We start from the raw sequence: 21,053 nt of genomic DNA on the forward strand, positions 1-21,053 counted from the left end.
TTTAAAAATATTTTAGAAAACTAAAAAAAAATTGTTATTAATCTTTAACTAACAAATTTTAATTTTTTACTAATAAATATTTATTTAATTTTTAAATAAAAGAATTATGACTACAAGTATGATATCAGAATCTGCTTATTCTGATTGTATTAAAAAATGTATGCAATGGAATAGAAGAATGCAAATGCAAAGAAGACAAGGTGGTCCTGTTATCGATCAACAAACAGGAATAATTTTAAAACCAACACGTTTACATCGTATTATTACTCATAGATTCCATCCTGATGGTCCTGGTAAAGTTTGCACATATGCATCTCGTTCATGGGTTAAATGTGATAAACCGTCTTCTGATTATATTGAATTAAAATATTTTATAAAATCAAATAGAAATATTGGTGATGTTATTAATACTTCTAATGCTGTTGTAACTTCAGTTGTCTCAACAGATAACAGTTTACCTGAAAGTCCTGCTATGAATCAAAGACAATTATCATCTATAAAATATGAAGAGACAACTGAATATGATGAACCATTAGAAGAAGAAATTGATGAAATATCTGATGATGATGAATATAATAATAAAAAAAAGAAAGGTCGTGGTAGAGGAAGAGGTCCTAGAAAATCAGGTATTAATTCTGGTAATACTATTATTAATACACCAAAACAAGAAATAATAGATACAACATCATCAATTGGTAATACACCTGAAAAAAGATTTATTTGTCAAGGTATGACTTTTATGATAATTAATTGGAAGTTTTTTTTATATCATTATGTCTTTTTTTTTTTAGCTTGTGGAGCAAAATATAAAAGTAGACCAGGATTAAATTATCATAAACAACATATACATCCTGATATTGATAATGTGGCAGATCCCTCAAGTAAGTTTGGAAGGAAATCAAAAAAGTTGAATGACGGTTATAATAGTTTTCGTGTATAACAAATAATTTATGTTATTTTTGTGCAATTTATTAGTTTCACTTTATTTATTCTAAATATATTTACATGTTTGTATATATTAATATATCACCATAAATGTACATATTTTATCTTTTTTTTTTGGGAAATTTTAAATTAATATTTATTATTGTCTACCCTATTTATCATTTAGTTTTTTAGTCCCAGATCCTGTGATAAATATTTCCACAACCTGTGACTTCTGCGGAGGCAATAAACGTAGAAATAAAAAAACAGGTAAAGCTGAAGTTTTGGTTTCATGTCATGATTGTGGGCGATCATGTCATCCTTCGTGTTGTGGTTTTACTGAAAATATGTTTACTTCTTTCAAAAAATTTGGTTGGCAATGTTTAGAATGTAAAAGTTGTGCCATATGTGGTACCTCAGATAATGATGTATGTTATAAAAAATATTTAATATTTTTTAAATTAATTTATAGGATAAATTGTTATTTTGTGATGATTGTGATCATGGATTTCATATGTATTGTCTTAAACCTCCGTTAGAAAAAGCACCTGAATCTGATTGGTCCTGCGATTTATGTAAAAATGAATATAAAAAAAACAACTAACTAAACATCATCAATATTTAAAAATAAAATTTGATTTAAATATATCTTTTATTTAACTTTGTTGTAAAAAAAATGTATAGAATATTAATTTAAATATTATTTTGCCAACAAATATTTATAATTTATTTTATTATATATTCATGATTTTATTTAGACAACAAATTTTTCAAAATATATAAAATTTTTGGTTTTGTGACTAATAACAAATGTATTCAGGATATTGAATTTTTATAATTGCTTCTTCACTAATTTAAAAATATTTTATTTTACTATGGAACAATAATATTTATTTGTCTTATTCATTGATACTAACAATTGGTATAAATTTATCTATATCTTTTAATTTTTAAATGTTTAGTTATTCAATTTTTTTTTACTAAAAGTTTCTATAGTATATATATTTAATATAAAATAAATTTTGATCAAAATTTTTCTAATATTATAGAAAAAAAAAAAGATGATTAGTTTTATGGAATCTTAAATTGTCAATTAAGCGTAACTTTATTAAATTCTCTTGAAAGTAATAATTTGATTGATAAAAAAAATGTATTAAGTTATATATATTTGAAGATATAAATAAATAGAGTTAAATTTTTAATATTTTACCTTCACATACGTGTTATTATCATTATTTAACTCATAAAAATGTACACATTTTTAATAATAGCACATAAAGTTAATAAATATTACTTTTGTTAGGCATTTAAATTATTCTTATAAATATTTAAATTGTATTTATGTCTATAAATTTATAAAGTATTAAAAAAATTAATAAATTTGTATTTATGTTATATTTAAAATTTATATATTTTAAAATTATATAGTTAATAGATTTATTTATAATTTTATTATACATTACATTTAGAAAAAAAAAAATTTTTTTTTTTAATTCTTTTAAACAAAAATGATAAATGAATTTATTCTTTTTTAGAAACCTCCTTCTTCTAATAAATTATAAATGTATAAAACTTTTAAATATTATGTTGTTATCTACCAATACCAATAGAGGAGTCAAATTTAAAATATATAAAAGAAATAAAAAAGCTGATAAATATGGTAAGTTTAATATTAAGAAACTTTTCAAAGAACTTTTTAATGCTTCAATTTCCGTAATCTTAAAGGCTTTACTTTGTAATGTAATCAAGTTATTGTCCTTCAATTTTTAATGGCACATATATATATATATATATATATGCATATCTATATATATGTATACAAAGATAGTGAATTGATAATGATTCTTCTCATTGAAAAAGATAAAAAGTCACAATTAGTTTGAGTTTATATATTTTAACTAGTAAAAAAGTTAAGTTTATTTAATGGCTTTTTTTGCTTAAAAACTGATATATATTATTTACACTATCAACAAAATCTAATCTCCACCTATGTATATTCACAAATGTTTATCTATATATAACAATATACTATTTTTTGTTTCTATACATTAAAAGTTTCTATTTAATTGACGTATATATATAATATATTTAATTATTTTTTAAAAAATCATCTAATTATTCTATAGAATTTGATTATAAATTCATATTGAATTTATTTTTTACTAAAAATTTCAAATATATTTTTTTCTTTAAAAAAGTACTCTATTTAAACTTTTTAATAAAATATTAATAGACTTCTTTAATTGTTTTTTTGAAGATATTATTTTATTCTCAAAAATATATATATAAATATTTGTACTTTTGTTAAATATATTATATAAGAAAAAAAAAAAGAAAATCAACATAAACTATTTTGATAAATAAATATATTTCTTGCTTTTTAATATAGTAATATTTATTTTCTATTAAATATAAATTATTTATAAGAACCTTCTTTATTTTCATATATTTTTAATAACAGAAACATATTAATTTTCGATTCACATTATAATATTATCAAATTTTTTTTATCAATTATTCAATTTTTCGATTTATAAAAATGTCCAAGAAATTAACTAAAAAATTAACTAAAAAGAAAAGTAAACGTCCTATGATACCTCCACCAATTATCACGATAACGGAAGCTGTATCCATTCAAGATAATATGTCTGTATCAAACATCTCAACATCTGAAGCAAAAAAGAATAATAAGAAAGAAAAGAAACTATTAAATCCAGGTATTAATTATGCTTTTTGGTCTTTTTTATTTACTCTTTATTTTAAAAATATTTAATTGATCTTTAAAGATAAATTTTGTATCATTAATCTTATCTTTTGTCAATTCTATATTTAAAGAATTTTATAAATGGACTAAGAATTAAACCTATTTACAAATATCTTAATACTCTTTTCCTACTTTAATTCTTTTTTTTTTATCATTTATATATACATTTATCCCACCATAAAGAGGTGTTAGGGTGCGCGAAATTTTTGATTATTTCTTTTATTGTTTTTATAAGAAAAAATTTTTAATTTTATTCATGATAAACATTATATAAAATGTGTAATTTTTTTTTTAAATAATATATTTTTAAATATTTTATTGTGTAGTGAATAAAAAAAAATTAGTTGTTATTATATTTTATTAAAAAAATTCTCTTAATTTTGTAGACAACAACTATCAATCAAATTTCTCATAAAGTTGAAAGCTTTCTTATTACTATTTGACTTCCAATAAAATTTTTTTTTTATATATAATATAATTTATAGGATAAATATGGTACAATAAAAATTATAATAATAATATAAATTGTAAATAACAATATAAAGTTAATAATTTGTAGAAAGAAAAAAAAATTTTTTTTTTTATATTATTCTAATCTTTTTAACTTAATGTTTTCTTTCCACATCATTACTATTAAATATGTTCTTTTACAAATATATTTTTATTCTTTTTATATATTTTTAAGATATTTAAATTCATTTTCTTCTTGTTAAAGGCATATCTTATCATCTTCCAAAAACTATTAGTAATGAAGATTTTTAATGTTACTTACAACAATTGTTATTATATTATTTTATAATACTTTTTATATAACTGACCAATGTCAAACATCTTTTATGTGACAAGTAAAAATATTTTAAAAAGAAGTTGAAAAATATGAGAAAAGTCTTAAACAATTAGCTATTTAATATAATAGATATCTAGTATCATTTATCTTTTTTCCTAACAACCCAAATTTTCATGTTCTAATGCTTTTCTTAGATAAAAGAACTCTTTAACATATAAATATATACAGAAAAAGACATATACATATCCATAAATATATACTTCATTCATTCATTTATTTTATTCATATTTATATCACCGCCTACAATTAATCAGTAAGTAAAAAGTTTATGGAATATTTCTTATTATATGGTATATCACATCCAACCTATATATCTACCAAATAAACATAAATTTTTATTGTTATCTTACTAGGAAGTTTTATTTTTAAATAAGATAATAATAAAAAAAAATCTATTATTATTTAACAATATTCTATTCTTCAAAAATTGTTTTTATTTTAGAAAAATACTTATAAAATTTACTTATACCTGAGAATATATATATATATATATATATCTTTTCTTTTTTTTTTTTTTTTGAAAAATACTTTGACAAAAAAAGTATGAGAAAAAATGAAGATCGAAAACCATTTTTACCCTCATATCAACATAGTAGACCTCATTATTTAATAAATGAAGGGTCATCTTCTCCTGAAATTTCATCAAAACCTTTAAAACCAATGTATAGAGGAAAAGTTGTCTCTAAACAATCATCATTTTCCTCTTCATCTTCTTCAAGTCTTTCTGCAACATTAACTGAAAATTCTATAAATCTTCTTAAAAATACTACTACTAATATTAGAAGAAAAAAAAAAAATTTTAGTTATGATAATAAGAAATTAAAACATTTAAATAATAAAAATCCTCAAAGAGGAATTGTTTCTTTTCAAAATGTGTCTTATAAATTAACAAATCTTTCAGAAGACGAAAATCCACTTTCTGAAGAAGAGGGATCATCACAAACTAGTGAAGGCGCTGAAAATAGTCGTTTAATGGAATATTCTGAAGATGATGAAGATCCATATCCTACTACAGGTAAACGTGATCAATCATCTTCATTTTTAAATACTGGAATACCTTCACAACCATTATCATCTTCAACAAAAACTCATTCTAGATTAACACAAAGACGTTTTACTTTGAATCCTCTTATATTTGCTAAAGTAAGTTATATATATATATATATATTCTTTTTAAATAAAATATATAATCATCATATGTTGAATTTTTTATTTATTTATTTTTTTTTATAGGAAGAAAGAGATGCTAGAAGACAATCATTAGCTCAACTTAAACTTAGTTATTATCCATCTAATGCACATCGTAAGTTTTATAATGTTTTATCATATTAATTATATTATATTAAATATTATAAAATATAAATTATATTATATTAATTTTAAATTAAAAAATATTATGTCTAAGGATAATTATCTTCATATTTTTAATCTTTTAGCTGATGTCTATGATACTGGTCATGGATTTTGTGGGTGGTTTCTTATGATATTATCGTATATTATTATGTTAGCTACTTTTCCTATATCAATTTGTTTTTGTATTAAAGTTGTACAAGAATATGAAAGAGCTGTAATATTTAGACTTGGTAGATTAATTGGTGGCGGTGCAAAAGGTCCTGGTATATTTTTTGTAATGCCTTGTATTGAATCTTATACAAAAGTTGACTTAAGAACAGTGTCTTTCAATGTTCCACCACAGGAAATTTTAACAAAAGATTCAGTAACTGTATCTGTTGATGCTGTCGTTTATTATCGTATTAGTCAAGCAACAATATCTGTGGCAAATGTTGAAAATTGTCATCATTCAACAAGACTTCTAGCACAAACTACTTTAAGAAATATGTTAGGTATGAAAAATTTATCTGATATTTTAGCTGATAGGGAACATATTGCAAGTTATATGCAGGTACTTAATTATCATTTTATTTATATATATATATTATTATTATTATTATAGACATTGCTTGATGATGCAACAGAAAGTTGGGGAATTAAAGTTGAAAGAGTTGAAATGTAAATATTAGTAATAATAAGTTATAATTTTTAATATTATTTATTTTTAGTAAAGATGTTCGATTACCAGTTCAACTTCAACGTGCAATGGCAGCAGAAGCAGAAGCCACTAGGGAGGCTCGAGCTAAAGTGATTGCCGCAGAGGGAGAACAGTTAGCTTCAAAAAGTTTACAAGAAGCTGCTAATATAATATCTCAATCACCGGCTGCTTTACAATTGAGATATCTTCAAACATTAAATAGTGTTGCGTAAGTTTTTGGTACTATTATTAAATTATATAATATTTATAATAAAAATTGTAATCAATTATATATTATAGTGCAGAGAAAAATTCAACTATAATTTTTCCATTGCCAATTGAAATTATCAAGTACTTCTTTAATACAACTTCTTCTAACAATAATGATAACAAAAAAGAACATAGTACATTGCCTATCTAAAATTGGTATATATTTTTAAGTTACTGTTAGGATTGTTTATTAAATTTATTATGAGCCCATTTATATATATTTATACAAATAAAATAAAAGTAATTTCTTATAGTTAATTATATTACACATATATTAAATAAATAAAATTCATAAAATATAAGTGAATTAATTATCTATAATATATCAAATAAACAAATAGTTAAAGAAAAAATTTGTCAAAAAAAAAAAAAAAATTTTGTTTTAGTTAAGAATTTCTAAGAAAAATTAAATGTTAAATAAATAGAAAAAAAAATTTTAATTTATTAATTTTTACAGCATCATGTTTTTATCATATAAACAATATATCCAACAGAGCATTTAAATTAATTTGATAAACCATTAATATATTATATATTACAATAATATTATTCTTTTTTAATTTTTTTGTTTTTGACAAGAATTATTACAAATATTATCACATTTTGGAGTACAAATATTTTTTGATAAAGTAAAGCAAGTATTTAAACAATTATCTTGACATCTATTCATGCAAAAATTATAAATATAAATTAATAATGAAGGAGAAGTGGTTGTTATTGTTTTTGCAGTAGTAGTAGTAGTAGTAGTAGTTGTTGTTGTTGTTGTTGTTATTAATTTTAATTTTAGACCACATGCTATTTGGCAAATATTTATACATTCATTGATATTAATTTTACTTATTGTTTGACATTGATTAAAACATTGATCATTACATGTAATTATTTTAACAATTTTATAGTTAGATTTATTAATATAAATTTCTTTTTCAAGATTACATATATCTTCACAATTATTTTTACAATATAAATATGAACCAATTGTAATTGATATACATTGAGACATACAATTATTATGGCAAATATTTGTATTCAATATTAATGAAATCTCTTGTTTTGTAGTTGTTGGTGTTATAGTTGTGGTAGTTGTTGTACTTTTATAACAGTTATTATAACATTTAGGAACACAAATATCTGTAAATTCTAATAATTCTGTTTTTTTACAACTTTTTTGACATGACATTTCACATAAACATTCATGAAAACAATTATTTTTACAAAATAAATTATCATTACATTTATAAGTACATCCAGACTCACAAGTTATTTTTTGAACATGTATCAAAAATAATGTTGTTTCATCAATTGTTGGAGGAGATAATGTAGTAGTAGTAGTAGTAGTTGTTGTTGTTGTTGTTGTTGTAGTAGTAGTAATTGGTGTTGAAAATATAATTTTTGTACAGCTATTAAAACATTTACTACTACAGGATACATAACATACATTTTTATTTATAATTATACTATTACTTGAACAATTATTTTGACAGGTACTTTGGCATAAATCTCTACATTGTTTTGTTGATTTAAAAATATCTTTATTATTAATGTTACCATAAAAATTATTTGGACAATTAATTTGTTTATCATTTTTAATATTACAATCATAAGAAATATTATCTTTAAGTTTTTGAGAATAAAGGCATTGTGAAAATATCTGCCCTATTGACTGGTATAAGCATATATGCCTTTTACTCCAATGATTACTGATAATATCCTATATAAAATTTATTAATATAACAATAATATGAACAAACATTTATAACAACAGGAATTATTATAGTTATTATTAAATATAAATAAATAATTTTAAAGGTCATTTGTTAAAGTTAAATTTTAAATTTGACCACAACTTTTATTATTTATACTTTTATATACTAAATTTTTGTGAGTAAAAAAAAATACTGAATAACAAATTCAATTTCTTATGTTATAATAGTTTAATACTTATTATTGTTAGTATTAATATTAACATAACAAAAAAAAAAATATATATATATATATATATATATATAATTACTAGTTTTTAATTTTAAATTTTTTTATTTATTCATATTAAATAAAATTCATAATAAATCCAGTATGATATTTAAAATCAAATTTTATTATTTATCATTTTTTATTTCACCACAATCAGATATAATTATTTCTTTCTTAGTTCTACCTTTTTGTGCTCCAAAACCCTCTATTATTCCAAGTTCTTCTAATTTATCTAATGTATCAAATCCATCAATTAGTTTACCAAATGCTACATGAAAATTATCCATCCATCTACATTCATCAAAAGTGATAAAAAATCTTGAACTAACAGTATTTGGCCAACCATAGTTATCCATTGAAAGTATTCCTCTTTCATTATGTTTAATTTCAAATGTTTCATCATCAAAATATTTTACCCCATATATACTTCTTCCACCATCACGTTCTTTATTGTTTGTTTCAAAATCACCAGACTATATAGTAAAAAAAAAAAAACTTTATAAATTTTATTAAATAAAAACTTACACAAGCACAAAAAGTAGGTATAACTCTATAAAAGAGACATCCTTTGTAACCAAAACCTTTTTCACCTGTACATAATACTCGAAAATTTTCTACTGTTTTTGGAGCAATTTGATCAAATAATGTAAATATAAGACGACCTAATGGTTCATCATTAGCTGTTAAATCAAGATAAATTTTAGGATTCATTTTAAAATAAAAATATATTATAAATCAATTTTAAAGATTTATTATTGGTTTTATATAAATACATTGTAAATTAGTTATATTATTATTAATTTTTCTTTTTATTTATATTTAAGAAATCTTGTTCCATATAATGTTTTCCAATAATCTTTCTTGTTCTTACTTTCTCCTCACTTTCCTTATTTTTATTCCAATATAATATAAAAATTAATGTTAAAATTATACTTATTATGTTAAAAATTATTTTAGATTGTATAAAGAGATCATTTTTAAAATTTTTGTAATATATAACTTCAAACAAAATAAATATTACATCGAAAAAAGAAAAAATTAAATTCACCAGATGGCATATAGAATTTTCAAAATTCCAAATTGCCATTATTTTAATAACAATAGCAAATAAATATTCAAGCAAAATTAAATGAAGAATTAAACCTTCTATATTTTTACTTAGTGTAATATTAAGTAACTTTCTTGCAAAATTTTCTTTATCTAATAATAATTGATAAGATAATCCAATAAGTTGAAGTAATGTAAATGCTATCCATGATTTAAACCACCAAACAAAGTTTATCATTTATCTTTTACAAATAATCAAATTTTTTTTTTTTATAAATAAACAAAATATATAATGGTATAAAGAACCAATAAATGAAGCTTAAAAAATGTTTCATTTGTTATTTATTTAAATAACCTAATAAAAGAATTCGTAAAATGATAGCAATATATAATTTTTATATACAATATTATAAAAGGGAATCTACGGTATAAAAAATTTAAAGGAAAATATCAAAATACTAAACGTAGTATGTTGGACTGACCAATAAGTCATTTAAAACAAGAAGTTGATTTTCACTAAAACATTGTTTATGTTCTACCCAATTATCCCAATGCGTTCTTTTAAATTCAGAAAATGTTTTTTTAACAGTTCTACTGATATGTTGTTCATCTCCTACCATACGTGCAAGATGCATCAATATATCTGGCATAATTTTAGGTACATTATAAGGGTATGCTAAAACAACTGAAGATAATGCTAAAACTCCAGCATGTCGTTGTTGAGAACTAGTTGATGAAGCCCAACTATAAAATGTTTTTAATAGTCTATCTGTTACTTCAAGATATCCACACATTACAAATCCTGTAAGTGATTCAGCAGCTGTATTACAAATTTCTATTCGATCTGATAAAAGAAGTGGCAATATTATTTCATAAACTTGTTCTGTATGTCTAGCATAAACAAAAATATTTGAAAAAATATTTACTTGAAGAACTTTAAATAATGATACCTTAGCTTTCCATAGAAAACAACTTTCTATTGACTTTTTAATAACACTTAAAAAATGAAGACAAGTTTCTTCATTTACATATCCTCTAGCAATATTCATAAGTAATGCAGTATGACAACTTTCAGCTAAATCTTCATCACAATCATTCTCATAATGAGCCAAAATTGGAATTGTATTAATAATTTCTATAGATAATCCTAATTCATTATTATGTGCTGTTGTTGCAACAAAATCAACTAAAACTTTAAAATATTGTAAAGCTCTTTTTTCTTCTGGACTTATTTGAAGATTTCCATAACTTTCATTTCTAGATGGACAATTACTTGATGATGGAGAAATTGCTAATTTATTTAAAGGTTGTAAACCATGAATATTTACATAAACATTTTTTTCTAATTGACTATAACATTCTTTTGAAAGCATTTTTAAAATTTCTTTATGATTAAGAGCTTCAAATTGTTTATCAACTTCTGGATCCTTTGGCATACTTTCAAGTGAATAACTAGCTGTTGTTGAAAAAACATCTGTTATTCTATCTCTAACACTTTGATAACTATTTTCTAGATAAGCAAAACAAATTTTTGATAATTTATTCCATTGTGATGGAGCTTTCCATGAACAAGAATAAATTGCATAATATGTTGCAGCAATTTTTGCATTATTATGAAAATTTGTTTCTGATGGAATTGATGCTGCTTTAATTGTTAAATCAATAATACATTTAATAAATCTTGGATCACCTTTATTACACATAATTGAAATTGCTGTAAACCAATGAATTTGATTTTCACTATTCATATTAATAATAGTTTTATATAATAATGGTTCCATCCATTTCCAAACATGTTCTACTTTTTCAAATGTCCATAAACTCCATGTATCAATTGGACCAATAAAAAATTCAGCAGCTAATCTTTGATGTCCACTTTCTTTATTTTCTAATAATTCTTCAATAGCTACTTTCCATGCATCAAAAAATAGAATATTATATTTAGCAAATAATGTAATAAAAAGAGTATAAACAGATTCTCTTATTCGATCACCTTTTTTTTCTTCATGAACATAAATTTCAATAAATTTTTTAATATAATTTGGATCACGTAATGTTGTAATAACAGATTGATCAATTTCAGAAAAATCTTTAAATTTCATATTATGATATAATTGTTCAAGTGGTGGAGCAAAGGCACAATTATTTTTAGGCCAACCATAATATCCAATGTTAAGATATTTAAAACATCTAGAATTATTCCATTTCTCAGTTGTATACATATTTATATTATCAGCAACTAACAAAAATTCATTATCTTTTCTATATCCCATTGTTAATTTTTTTCCATTTTCAGTTTCAATGATATATTCTTTATCTTTTGTCTTTGGCCATGTAATAAATAACCATGATTGAATTGAATTTAAAGCTTCTTCACGTGAATAAGCTTCATCACTTATAATTTGTTTAAATAATAAATGTACAGCTTTTTCTGGTACCTTCATATCTTTTCTTAATAAAAGACTCATTGTTGAAAATGAAACTTCACGATGTCTCCAATGTAAAGTAGAATCTGTTACAAAATTACATAAAGAATCCCATAATTGATAATAAAGTTTTTCTTTTTTACAATTATTTTCTTCTTCTCGAATTTTAGCCATTGATATTTCATCATCTGTAGGTTTTGGATGTTTAGGATAATGTATACAACCATCATATTTAACATATAAATTTTCTGCATATTTTACTATACTATCAGGTACCGTATAACGAATATTAAATGTTTCAAAATTATCTGTCAAAAAACTTTGAATATCATCAAGAACACTTGTAATACTTTCTCTTGTTGTACTTTGACACATAATTAATTTTGGAATCATTTTATTTAACATATCCCAATTCTGGCGCATTAAAATACTAAATCTTTTACCAGTTAAAATATTATGTAATGCACCCTTTAATTGTTCATGTTTTGCTTTTACATCTACATATTTTAATACATCATCAATTAAAAATTTAGCTGATTCATTGTAAATTGTCAAAGCATTTGATATAATAGTTTGTGCTTCACATCTTGTATTTGTATAGGTACTAAGTGTCATTCTCCAAGCAGCACGAATTGCTTTCCAATGATGTTTAGTAAATGATTCACATGATCTTAATTGAACACGTTTTAAATGTAAAAGAAACATATAATCATGATGAATTGTTTCTAAATCCATCTTTCTTCCTCTTATAGGATCATTAAGCATTTTTCTTGATATTTCATAACTTTGTTCATAATTGTCAGTTAAATTTTTAAACATTCCACGTGAAAATATTATAAAATTAAGTATACTTGCTATTTTTGTTATAGCTCTTGTATTATCTTCATGATGATCTAATATGTAATCAATTAAATTAACAATAATATCAAGAAGATAAAGTCTAACAGATCCACCATCAGGAAGTGTAATATTTTTCATACTTTTTGGAGAACAAACATGATCAGGTAAAGATGGATTTATATAACTTTTATCAATTGTAATTCTTTTACCTGTAATATATGGTAATCTAAAAGCAGTTCCTTCCAAAAATGCGGATATAAATGTTAAATTTTTTACCATTTCACGATCTTTCAATTCTTTAGGATTTTTTAATGTCTCAACTAATGGTACACAATAATGATTAAATAAATGCTCAGCAAATGTAATTTCTTCATTTGATGGAACATAAAATTTAGTAGAAACTTTATCTTTATTTAATGGTTTAGCCCAATTTCTTATTGGTAATTCTTCATCAAGAGGTTTTTCTCTTGAAAAATAACTAATAGATGAATTATCAAGATTTATAAGACATAATCTTGATACCACTCCAGTTATAAATTCACCAATTCTTGGATGCATTAATGGACTTTTAAATTGTAAAATTATTTCAATTAATTCTTCAATTTCTTTTGAATGTTTTAAAACCATCTTACCTTGGGCAGAATTAATACAACTAATAAGTTGTGAAAAATACCAAGTAAAAGTAGCATCTGGTTCATCTTCTGATAAAATTTCTTTTGTTAAATGAATAGTTGTCATTTTATAAAGATGTTTAAAAAACATAGGAAAAGCAAAATCACAATTATATCGTACACATACAGTAATAAGATCTTTCAAAATTAATGCTGCAGCTTTGTTATTAAACATACAAGATTGAATAAAATCAAATAATTTTCTTATTATCATTTCATTAAAATCTTTACTACAATTTCCTAATAATGCTTGAAAAATACAACTTAAACCTTTTCTTGTTAATTGTTCTTCAATATTAAGTTTATGTGCCCTTCGAGTCATTACTTCACCTTGTCCTCCACCTTCACCAGTTAATGTTTGATTACCCATTGATTCAACAAGTGAAGTTAATTTATCAAAAAGATTACATATCATAGTTTCAAAATTAGCTGATGCCTGACAAAGCAATTTTTCATCTTCTGTTAAATTCTTATGATGATATATTGCTTCTGAACAATCAATAATAGGTATTAAAGTAAAAAAATTACATAATGCATTAAAAGCATGTGCAGTTTTTTGCATATCATTCATATCAATTACATTAATTAAAGCATTCATCAATTCTATTGCAAATAATCTAAAGGATGTTTCTTTAGGTTGATCATAAGGAATTGCAGTGATTTTAAGTCTTACTTTTTTTGAATCTGGTTCATAAGTATCTCTTACAAGTGGTATAATAATTGCATGTAGTAAACTAAGTGATTGCGTTAACCTATGTGGTTCTGTTATAGTTTCTAATCCCTGATAAACCATGTCAATAACTGTTGGAATCATTATACCAGGACATATAAATGTCAATGACTTAATCGTTGGAACAACAAGTGTACTTTTTGATTTAGAATATGCAGCAAATTTACATGGTTTGATAAAAATATTAACAAATCCTTCTAGAACTTCATCAGTCATTTTTTTATCATCAGGAAATGGTTGAAAAGAAGATTTAACTCCAACTTTTTCACGATATAATCTACTACACATTGAACTTGAAAATTTCTCAAGAACGGTCATAAGATGTTCAGTATGGGAACCACAATTTGAGGGATGAAAATATGACTCAATTGTGCGAAAAAATTTTATTATATGTTGTAATGAAATTTTATTTGTTCCATCTAATGAAAATATAATTATTTGTGCAATTGCTTCAATCATTGATGTTGATGCATCTCCCAAAGAAATATTTTCACTTGTAACACCAAGTGATAAAGCTGTCATTAATCTTGTAAAAAGATATTCCTCCTTAGATCTCCAATCAATTACAAAAGGACTTTCTCTTGTAAGACGAGCAAATAATTGAAGCAATTTAATAGGAAAATCGCTTCTTGTTTCAAGTTGTTTTGCTAAATTCCAAATTTCATCAAACCATTCAGTTGTTCTTGCTATTTTATGATCTTCAGCATCAAAATTAAATGGAGCAAAATATACCAAAGTGTTTGTTGCAAAAGTAACCGTATTCTCAAAAATACACATATGTTGTTTTAATTCTTCAGTTATTTCATATAAGGCAGTTGGTGGAAAAAATTGCCTTATTGATCGAGCACAATATTCCAATGATTGTTTTAAACCTTTTGGATATATTATTTTTCCATAATCTTCTTCATGTTTATTAACAACAGTATCATAAACTTTGTATAATACACGCCAGTCAAGTGTTACATCTTTATAATTTAGTAATTCTCTTCGTTTTCCAAGAACTGCTAAAATAATTGCAGCATTTTTAATTAACCTATATTCCAAATTTTCACATTCTAGTATACTATAAGCAAGTTTAACTAGATAAATATGATCTTGTTTAGTAAACCGATATCCATACTGATTAAAATATGTCTCAAGTTCTTTCAACCATACAGTAAAACTTGGTTTAATTTCACGCAAAAGTATTGAATTAGCTAAACCTTCCTTTATTCTACAAAAATGATCATCAGCCTCCTCAATTATATCTTCATAGTAAGGTAAATGCTTTAATTGCCATCGATCTTTTTGAAATCTTCTACCATAAGTAAGATTCCCTTTATCATCAACAACTCCAGTATCATCTGCTTCATCTAATTTAATACAAAAAAAAATAAAAAAACTTTTAAATAAAAAAAATACCAGTTTCAAGATCATGCATGACAACATCTTCAACACAATCTTCACCTTCATCTAAGCCATCTTCACCTTCTGAATTTGTAAGATATTCATCCGAATCAGACATATCATCATCACTCTTAAAATAATATTAAAAAAAATAATTACAAAAAAAAAATTTAATCAACCTACCATTTCATCAAAATTTTGGGATATCTAAAATATTGTGAAACTAAATTTTGTAATATTATATAAAATAACTTAAAACTCTGCGCCAAAAAGATGACAATGCTTATAAAACATTCGCGACAAAAGGTAGGTCATTTGGAAGATGTCACTCTTTTTAATATTTTTTCTTTTATCACACAAAATAAAAGAAGGACACAACCCATTCATTCACCACCGCCTACTTTTGCTTTCTACTTTTTTTCTATATGAAGATGACGATGTTGTTTAGAATTATGTAAAATCTTATATAATATAATTTATATGAAAAAAAAGAAAGCAAAATATAAAATTATTTACAATATAATAATACATTGAAAAAAATTGATATCTCATAAATGATTGAAAAGCATATTAATTTTTAAAAAAAAATTTTATATACATATATATTACTCAAAAATTACATAAATAATAATTTCAACAAAAAACATTTAAAAATTGGTATATTTGATATATTAAACTTTATTTTTTGTAGAAAAATAAAAGTAAGAGATATAGTTAAATTTTTTTAATATGTTTATATAAAGTATTTAATATAGGTGTCATATTAAAATTTAATTATTTAATAATTTTAATATATAATTGTAGTGAATGAATGTTTTAATTTTAAGAAATATTTTAAATTGTTTTATCCAAATATATATAATTTTAACAAACTGCATATATTTTATGATATAAACTATTTGAAATACTTTCAAAATAGAGTTAAAACAATAAAAATGTTAAAAAATATATAGGTAAATAAAAAGTTATCATTGAAAATTAGTGTATAGATTAATATTTTCTTTAGAAAATGTGACTTAGTTGTTAGAGTTATTAATAATAAAATTAAAGATTATTTAATTTACACATTGATCATATGTTACAAATATCTTCATAATTAAATTTAATGAAAATAATTTTTTTTTATCACATAATACTACAAAAATGAAAAATTTAGAGAAAACATATTAAAAAAATATTTTTATTCCTTTTTTTTTAAATCAATTAAAAATTTTGATATTTAAAACATATTTTTTCTTACTTTTAGATTTTGCAAAATTTTTTGAACCTATAATATATTATACAAAATAAAGTCTTGAATAAATAAAATTAATTAATAAATTTTCAATTATTCATTTATCTCATTGTGAATTGCATTCTATGATTGTATTGTATCATTCAAAATAATATTTACAAAAAAGCCATATTTTATTTTACTATTACTATTTTGTTTATAAAAGATTCAAATGATGTTGAATTGATAATTTATTAATAACATTGATAGGAATATAAATTTTGGAAAAAAAGACATGGTATTTTTTGAAAAAAGTTTGTCTATGATCAAACTATGGATTTATTAGGTCCATAAAAAAGTAATTGTGGAATGAAAACAATCACAATATTATATTGGTCTACCATTAACATTTTACAATTATTTTAAAAAAAAAGAAATTGTCAATAAAATATAGTAAATTAATATTATAATATACAATTAAATTTTAAAATAATAATAAAAAATTTTTTATTTTATTTATAAAATGTAAAGTGATAAATTTATATTTCAATATATTGAAAAAATTGTATAACCCTAATTTTTTTTCTTTAATTATGAAACATGTATATAAAAATTTTTATTAGGAAAAATACAAATCTTATTTTGAAATTGTTTAATTGTTTTAGTATTAATAAAAAAAATAAATAAAAAATGTATGATTAAACTTCTTTGATTTTTAAAACTCCGTTTCAATGTAATTATTCAATTATAGTAAAAAAAAACTGATAGTTAATTTATATTAATAATATTATTAAGAAATTCATTTGAAGAATTTGGTGTTGAATTGATATCAGACCAATTTTGGTCAGAACTACTACCTTCATGATGACATTCATTATTTACCTCATCAAATGTATTATCATTTATAGTTTCAGCATACTTTTCATTGTACTCTGTACTTATAATTTTAAGAATATCAAAAAAGCTTGAATAATAATTTACAAATAAATCTAATTTTGTAAAATCACCAATCATACAGTCACATCTTAATGAACAAATTCGCCATCCTTTTTCTGTTAACTCAATACAAAATGGTTGATCTTCTAATGTTGTAACATTTATAAATATAATATCTGATGTCCTTGGTAACATTTCTGATACACTAATATCTTTTACTACTGAAGCAACTTTTCCCATTGTTTTAATAGCTTGAATTTCAAGTTGCGATTCTGTTCTCGAATAAATATCTGATGTAAAACTACGAGCCATCTCAGCAAATTTTGAAAATGATAACCCGAATGAACTAAAAAATTAAATTTAATTTTTTAAAGTTGTTATTAGTAAAAAAGTAAAAAATATATATTTTTTTATAAAAAAAATTATATACTTAGATATATATATATATTACATTTAAAATGGTAATATTTTTAATTAACATTTTTAATATCTATTTAGTATAGTTTTTAATCATAATGATGCCAATAAATACACATTTTTATTTGTTTAAAAATCAAAAATATAATTTTTAAATATTTCTCTCTACCAACTATATTTTAATATATATTAAATAAAAAAAAAAGTATATAATAATATATAGTTAACTTATCTGTTATTCACATAAAATAAAATTTTAGTAGCTAAAAATTTTACATGCTTTATTCACATGTTTTTCACGTAATAAAATAAAAAATTAATTAATTTAATAAAGTTAATTTTTATAATACATAGTTTTACTGTAATATTACTTTTATTGATAAAATTTTTTTATATATTAAAGTGTTATCAAAGTTACTATACTTACTTATATAAAAATAATTTTAAAATAAAAATTAAATAAATTAATATATGACATGCCGCGGCATACTTTTACAACAAAAAAAATGACGTATACTTTTAAAATTTAAAAAGAATATATTATGCTTAAATTTTAATTTAGCTAATGTATTATTTGTTAATAAATGATAAATTTAACCAAACTAAAAAAGAGAAATAAACTTACCCAATATAGTGTGACTGGACACTACCACGTCTTAGTGAATTATGTATTGGTTGTGGATCTGTTGCCATAATATATATAGATAAAGTAAAAGCTTATATTATTATTTCTTTTTTGGACAATATGTATATGTATATATATATATATATTCTTGTTAAAAATAAAGTAAAATAGTAAAAATTAAAAGATATTTCTATGAAAGTTTTCTAAAAAATAATTTAGTTATTTATAAGTACATATTTACATTATTTTAAAAATAATTTTCTTTACAACAAAATTTTAAAGAAACAAATATTAATAATGAACATATTTAGTAGTTTTAAATATTTTATATAATTTAATTATAATTAAAAAGGTGTGGTTAATGATCAAAACAACATATTAATCTATTTTTAGTTATTCTTTATATATATATATATATAAATACAATAAATGATTAATAAACTTTCATGTAAAGTTATAAAAAAAATTTAATTTATATAATATAATATCTTTTTTATTTCTCATATAATTAACAATCGTAAGACGCATTCTCAATGTGATTTAAACGTGATTATCATCGTTATTTTATCAAATATATGCTTATATATTGAAAGACTAATTTTATATAATTAAAAGAATGTTATATAATAAAGAATTTTAATGATAAGTCAAAGTGTAAACTATGTATAAAAAAAAAATAATAACCAACATTTTATTAAAGTAAAATAATCTATAATATATATAAATGACGTCAATAAACATTAAAAATCTAAAAAATTTCTTTAAAACCTATAATTAAAAAAGAAAAATTTTTTTGTTTTAATATAAAAAATAATATTTACATAATTTTATAGTATATATATATAAAGTACATTTTTAAAAAACAGCATTTAATATCTATAAATATCGGCTAGACATTGACACTTTAAAAAAAAAAATAAGCTATATGAAAAATAATATAGTATTCACATATTATATATTGTTTCTCATCTTAAAATAATGACTATTTAATTTTAATGTCTATTAAAAATAATTATATATAGTCTAAATATAATTTTGATTTATCATTTATATGATAAATATAGAAAAATCACTTTTAATGAGGGTGGTATACTTATCAAAGAGATATAAATATCATATTATTAAAATTATATTGGAATATACTTAAAAATGTGAGCAATGTTAAAGAAAAGTTATTACCTTATTGATAAGATAATGATTCTTTAAACTTTTGATATTTGAATTTTAATCATTTCATAGAATTAAAAATATGGTTTAATTATATTTTAAATTGATAAACAACTAGAAATTTGATTAAATATAATTTATTTAAGAAATATAAAAAAAAATAAAATAAGATAATGCACGTGAATTATCTGTAATATTGTACAATTTTATATCATTTGAGAAGAAGAAATATATATATTAAAAAATTTATCGGTAAGAGGTTAACTAGTAAAATTACTTTTTATCTTAACACTCTTTTTACTGATCAACAATTTATATTAAAAAAGTTAAAAAAAATTTTTCTTTAATAAAATTAAAATTAATTAAAATATTTCAAAATATATTATATTTTAAAAAATTATATATTTTATAATGTGTAGTAAAGATAAATTTTTTTTACTACATAATAGTTGATATTTTTTTGCACTTGATAATAATAAATATACATGTTATCTTCAGACAAATTTTATACTCATCAATATATTTTTTTATCATTAAAATTAATTTTTTTTATTATTGAACAAGTTATTTAAACAACATCTTTTACATAATAATTTTTTTTAATTTTTATATACATTTTTGGAAATATTGATATATGTTATATCTTAAATATTTTTTCTTATCTTAAATTTTTATATTAAAAAAGTTTTTAGTTTCAAATTGTACATTTTTTTATCAAAAATAATTTTATTTTTATTTTAAAAAATAATTTATGAAATATTAATACTAAAATAAATATTTATTATAC

The 21,053-nt window shown here is 21.4% G+C and overlaps 7 protein-coding genes across 7 annotated transcripts; 3 read left to right on the forward strand and 4 right to left on the reverse strand.

Moving 5' to 3' along the window:
* Positions 1-106: 106 nt before the first annotated feature.
* SRAE_1000002300 (D4) lies at positions 107-1,528 on the forward strand (the record flags this gene model as incomplete). The annotated part of the gene is made up of 4 exons (XM_024646806.1): positions 107-728; positions 792-881; positions 1,120-1,352; positions 1,397-1,528. 4 exons carry the CDS (start codon positions 107-109, stop codon positions 1,526-1,528), a joined length of 1,077 nt encoding a protein of 358 aa, XP_024500948.1.
* Positions 1,529-3,463: 1,935 nt separating this feature from the next.
* SRAE_1000002400 (Hypothetical protein) lies at positions 3,464-3,697 on the forward strand (the record flags this gene model as incomplete). The annotated part of the gene is made up of 1 exon (XM_024646809.1): positions 3,464-3,697. The coding sequence occupies one exon, from the start codon at positions 3,464-3,466 to the stop codon at positions 3,695-3,697; it is 234 nt and encodes a 77-aa protein (XP_024500949.1).
* A 1,381-nt stretch (positions 3,698-5,078) lies between these two features.
* Positions 5,079-6,985, forward strand: SRAE_1000002500 (Band 7 protein family and Stomatin family-containing protein; the record flags this gene model as incomplete). The annotated part of the gene is made up of 6 exons (XM_024646810.1): positions 5,079-5,678; positions 5,769-5,838; positions 5,972-6,438; positions 6,490-6,545; positions 6,596-6,793; positions 6,865-6,985. The coding sequence occupies 6 exons, from the start codon at positions 5,079-5,081 to the stop codon at positions 6,983-6,985; spliced, it is 1,512 nt and encodes a 503-aa protein (XP_024500950.1).
* Positions 6,986-7,390: 405 nt separating this feature from the next.
* SRAE_1000002600 (Hypothetical protein) lies at positions 7,391-8,648 on the reverse strand (the record flags this gene model as incomplete). The annotated part of the gene is made up of 2 exons (XM_024646811.1): positions 7,391-8,545; positions 8,586-8,648. The coding sequence occupies 2 exons, from the start codon at positions 8,646-8,648 to the stop codon at positions 7,391-7,393; spliced, it is 1,218 nt and encodes a 405-aa protein (XP_024500951.1).
* Positions 8,649-8,933: 285 nt separating this feature from the next.
* On the reverse strand, positions 8,934-9,519 carry SRAE_1000002700 (Peptidyl-prolyl cis-trans isomerase D; the record flags this gene model as incomplete). Its single annotated transcript, XM_024646812.1, has 2 exons — positions 8,934-9,281; positions 9,334-9,519. The coding sequence occupies 2 exons, from the start codon at positions 9,517-9,519 to the stop codon at positions 8,934-8,936; spliced, it is 534 nt and encodes a 177-aa protein (XP_024500952.1).
* Positions 9,520-10,313: 794 nt separating this feature from the next.
* Positions 10,314-16,094, reverse strand: SRAE_1000002800 (Proteasome activator complex subunit 4B; the record flags this gene model as incomplete). The annotated part of the gene is made up of 3 exons (XM_024646813.1): positions 10,314-15,874; positions 15,924-16,038; positions 16,092-16,094. 3 exons carry the CDS (start codon positions 16,092-16,094, stop codon positions 10,314-10,316), a joined length of 5,679 nt encoding a protein of 1,892 aa, XP_024500953.1.
* A 1,795-nt stretch (positions 16,095-17,889) lies between these two features.
* Positions 17,890-19,167, reverse strand: SRAE_1000002900 (Protein of unknown function DUF727 family and GSKIP domain-containing protein; the record flags this gene model as incomplete). Its single annotated transcript, XM_024646814.1, has 2 exons — positions 17,890-18,403; positions 19,100-19,167. 2 exons carry the CDS (start codon positions 19,165-19,167, stop codon positions 17,890-17,892), a joined length of 582 nt encoding a protein of 193 aa, XP_024500954.1.
* Between the last annotated feature and the right edge of the window lie 1,886 nt (positions 19,168-21,053).

This window comes from Strongyloides ratti (genome assembly GCF_001040885.1).
Source record: "Strongyloides ratti genome assembly S_ratti_ED321, chromosome : 1".
Lineage (NCBI taxonomy): Eukaryota > Metazoa > Nematoda > Chromadorea > Rhabditida > Strongyloididae > Strongyloides > Strongyloides ratti.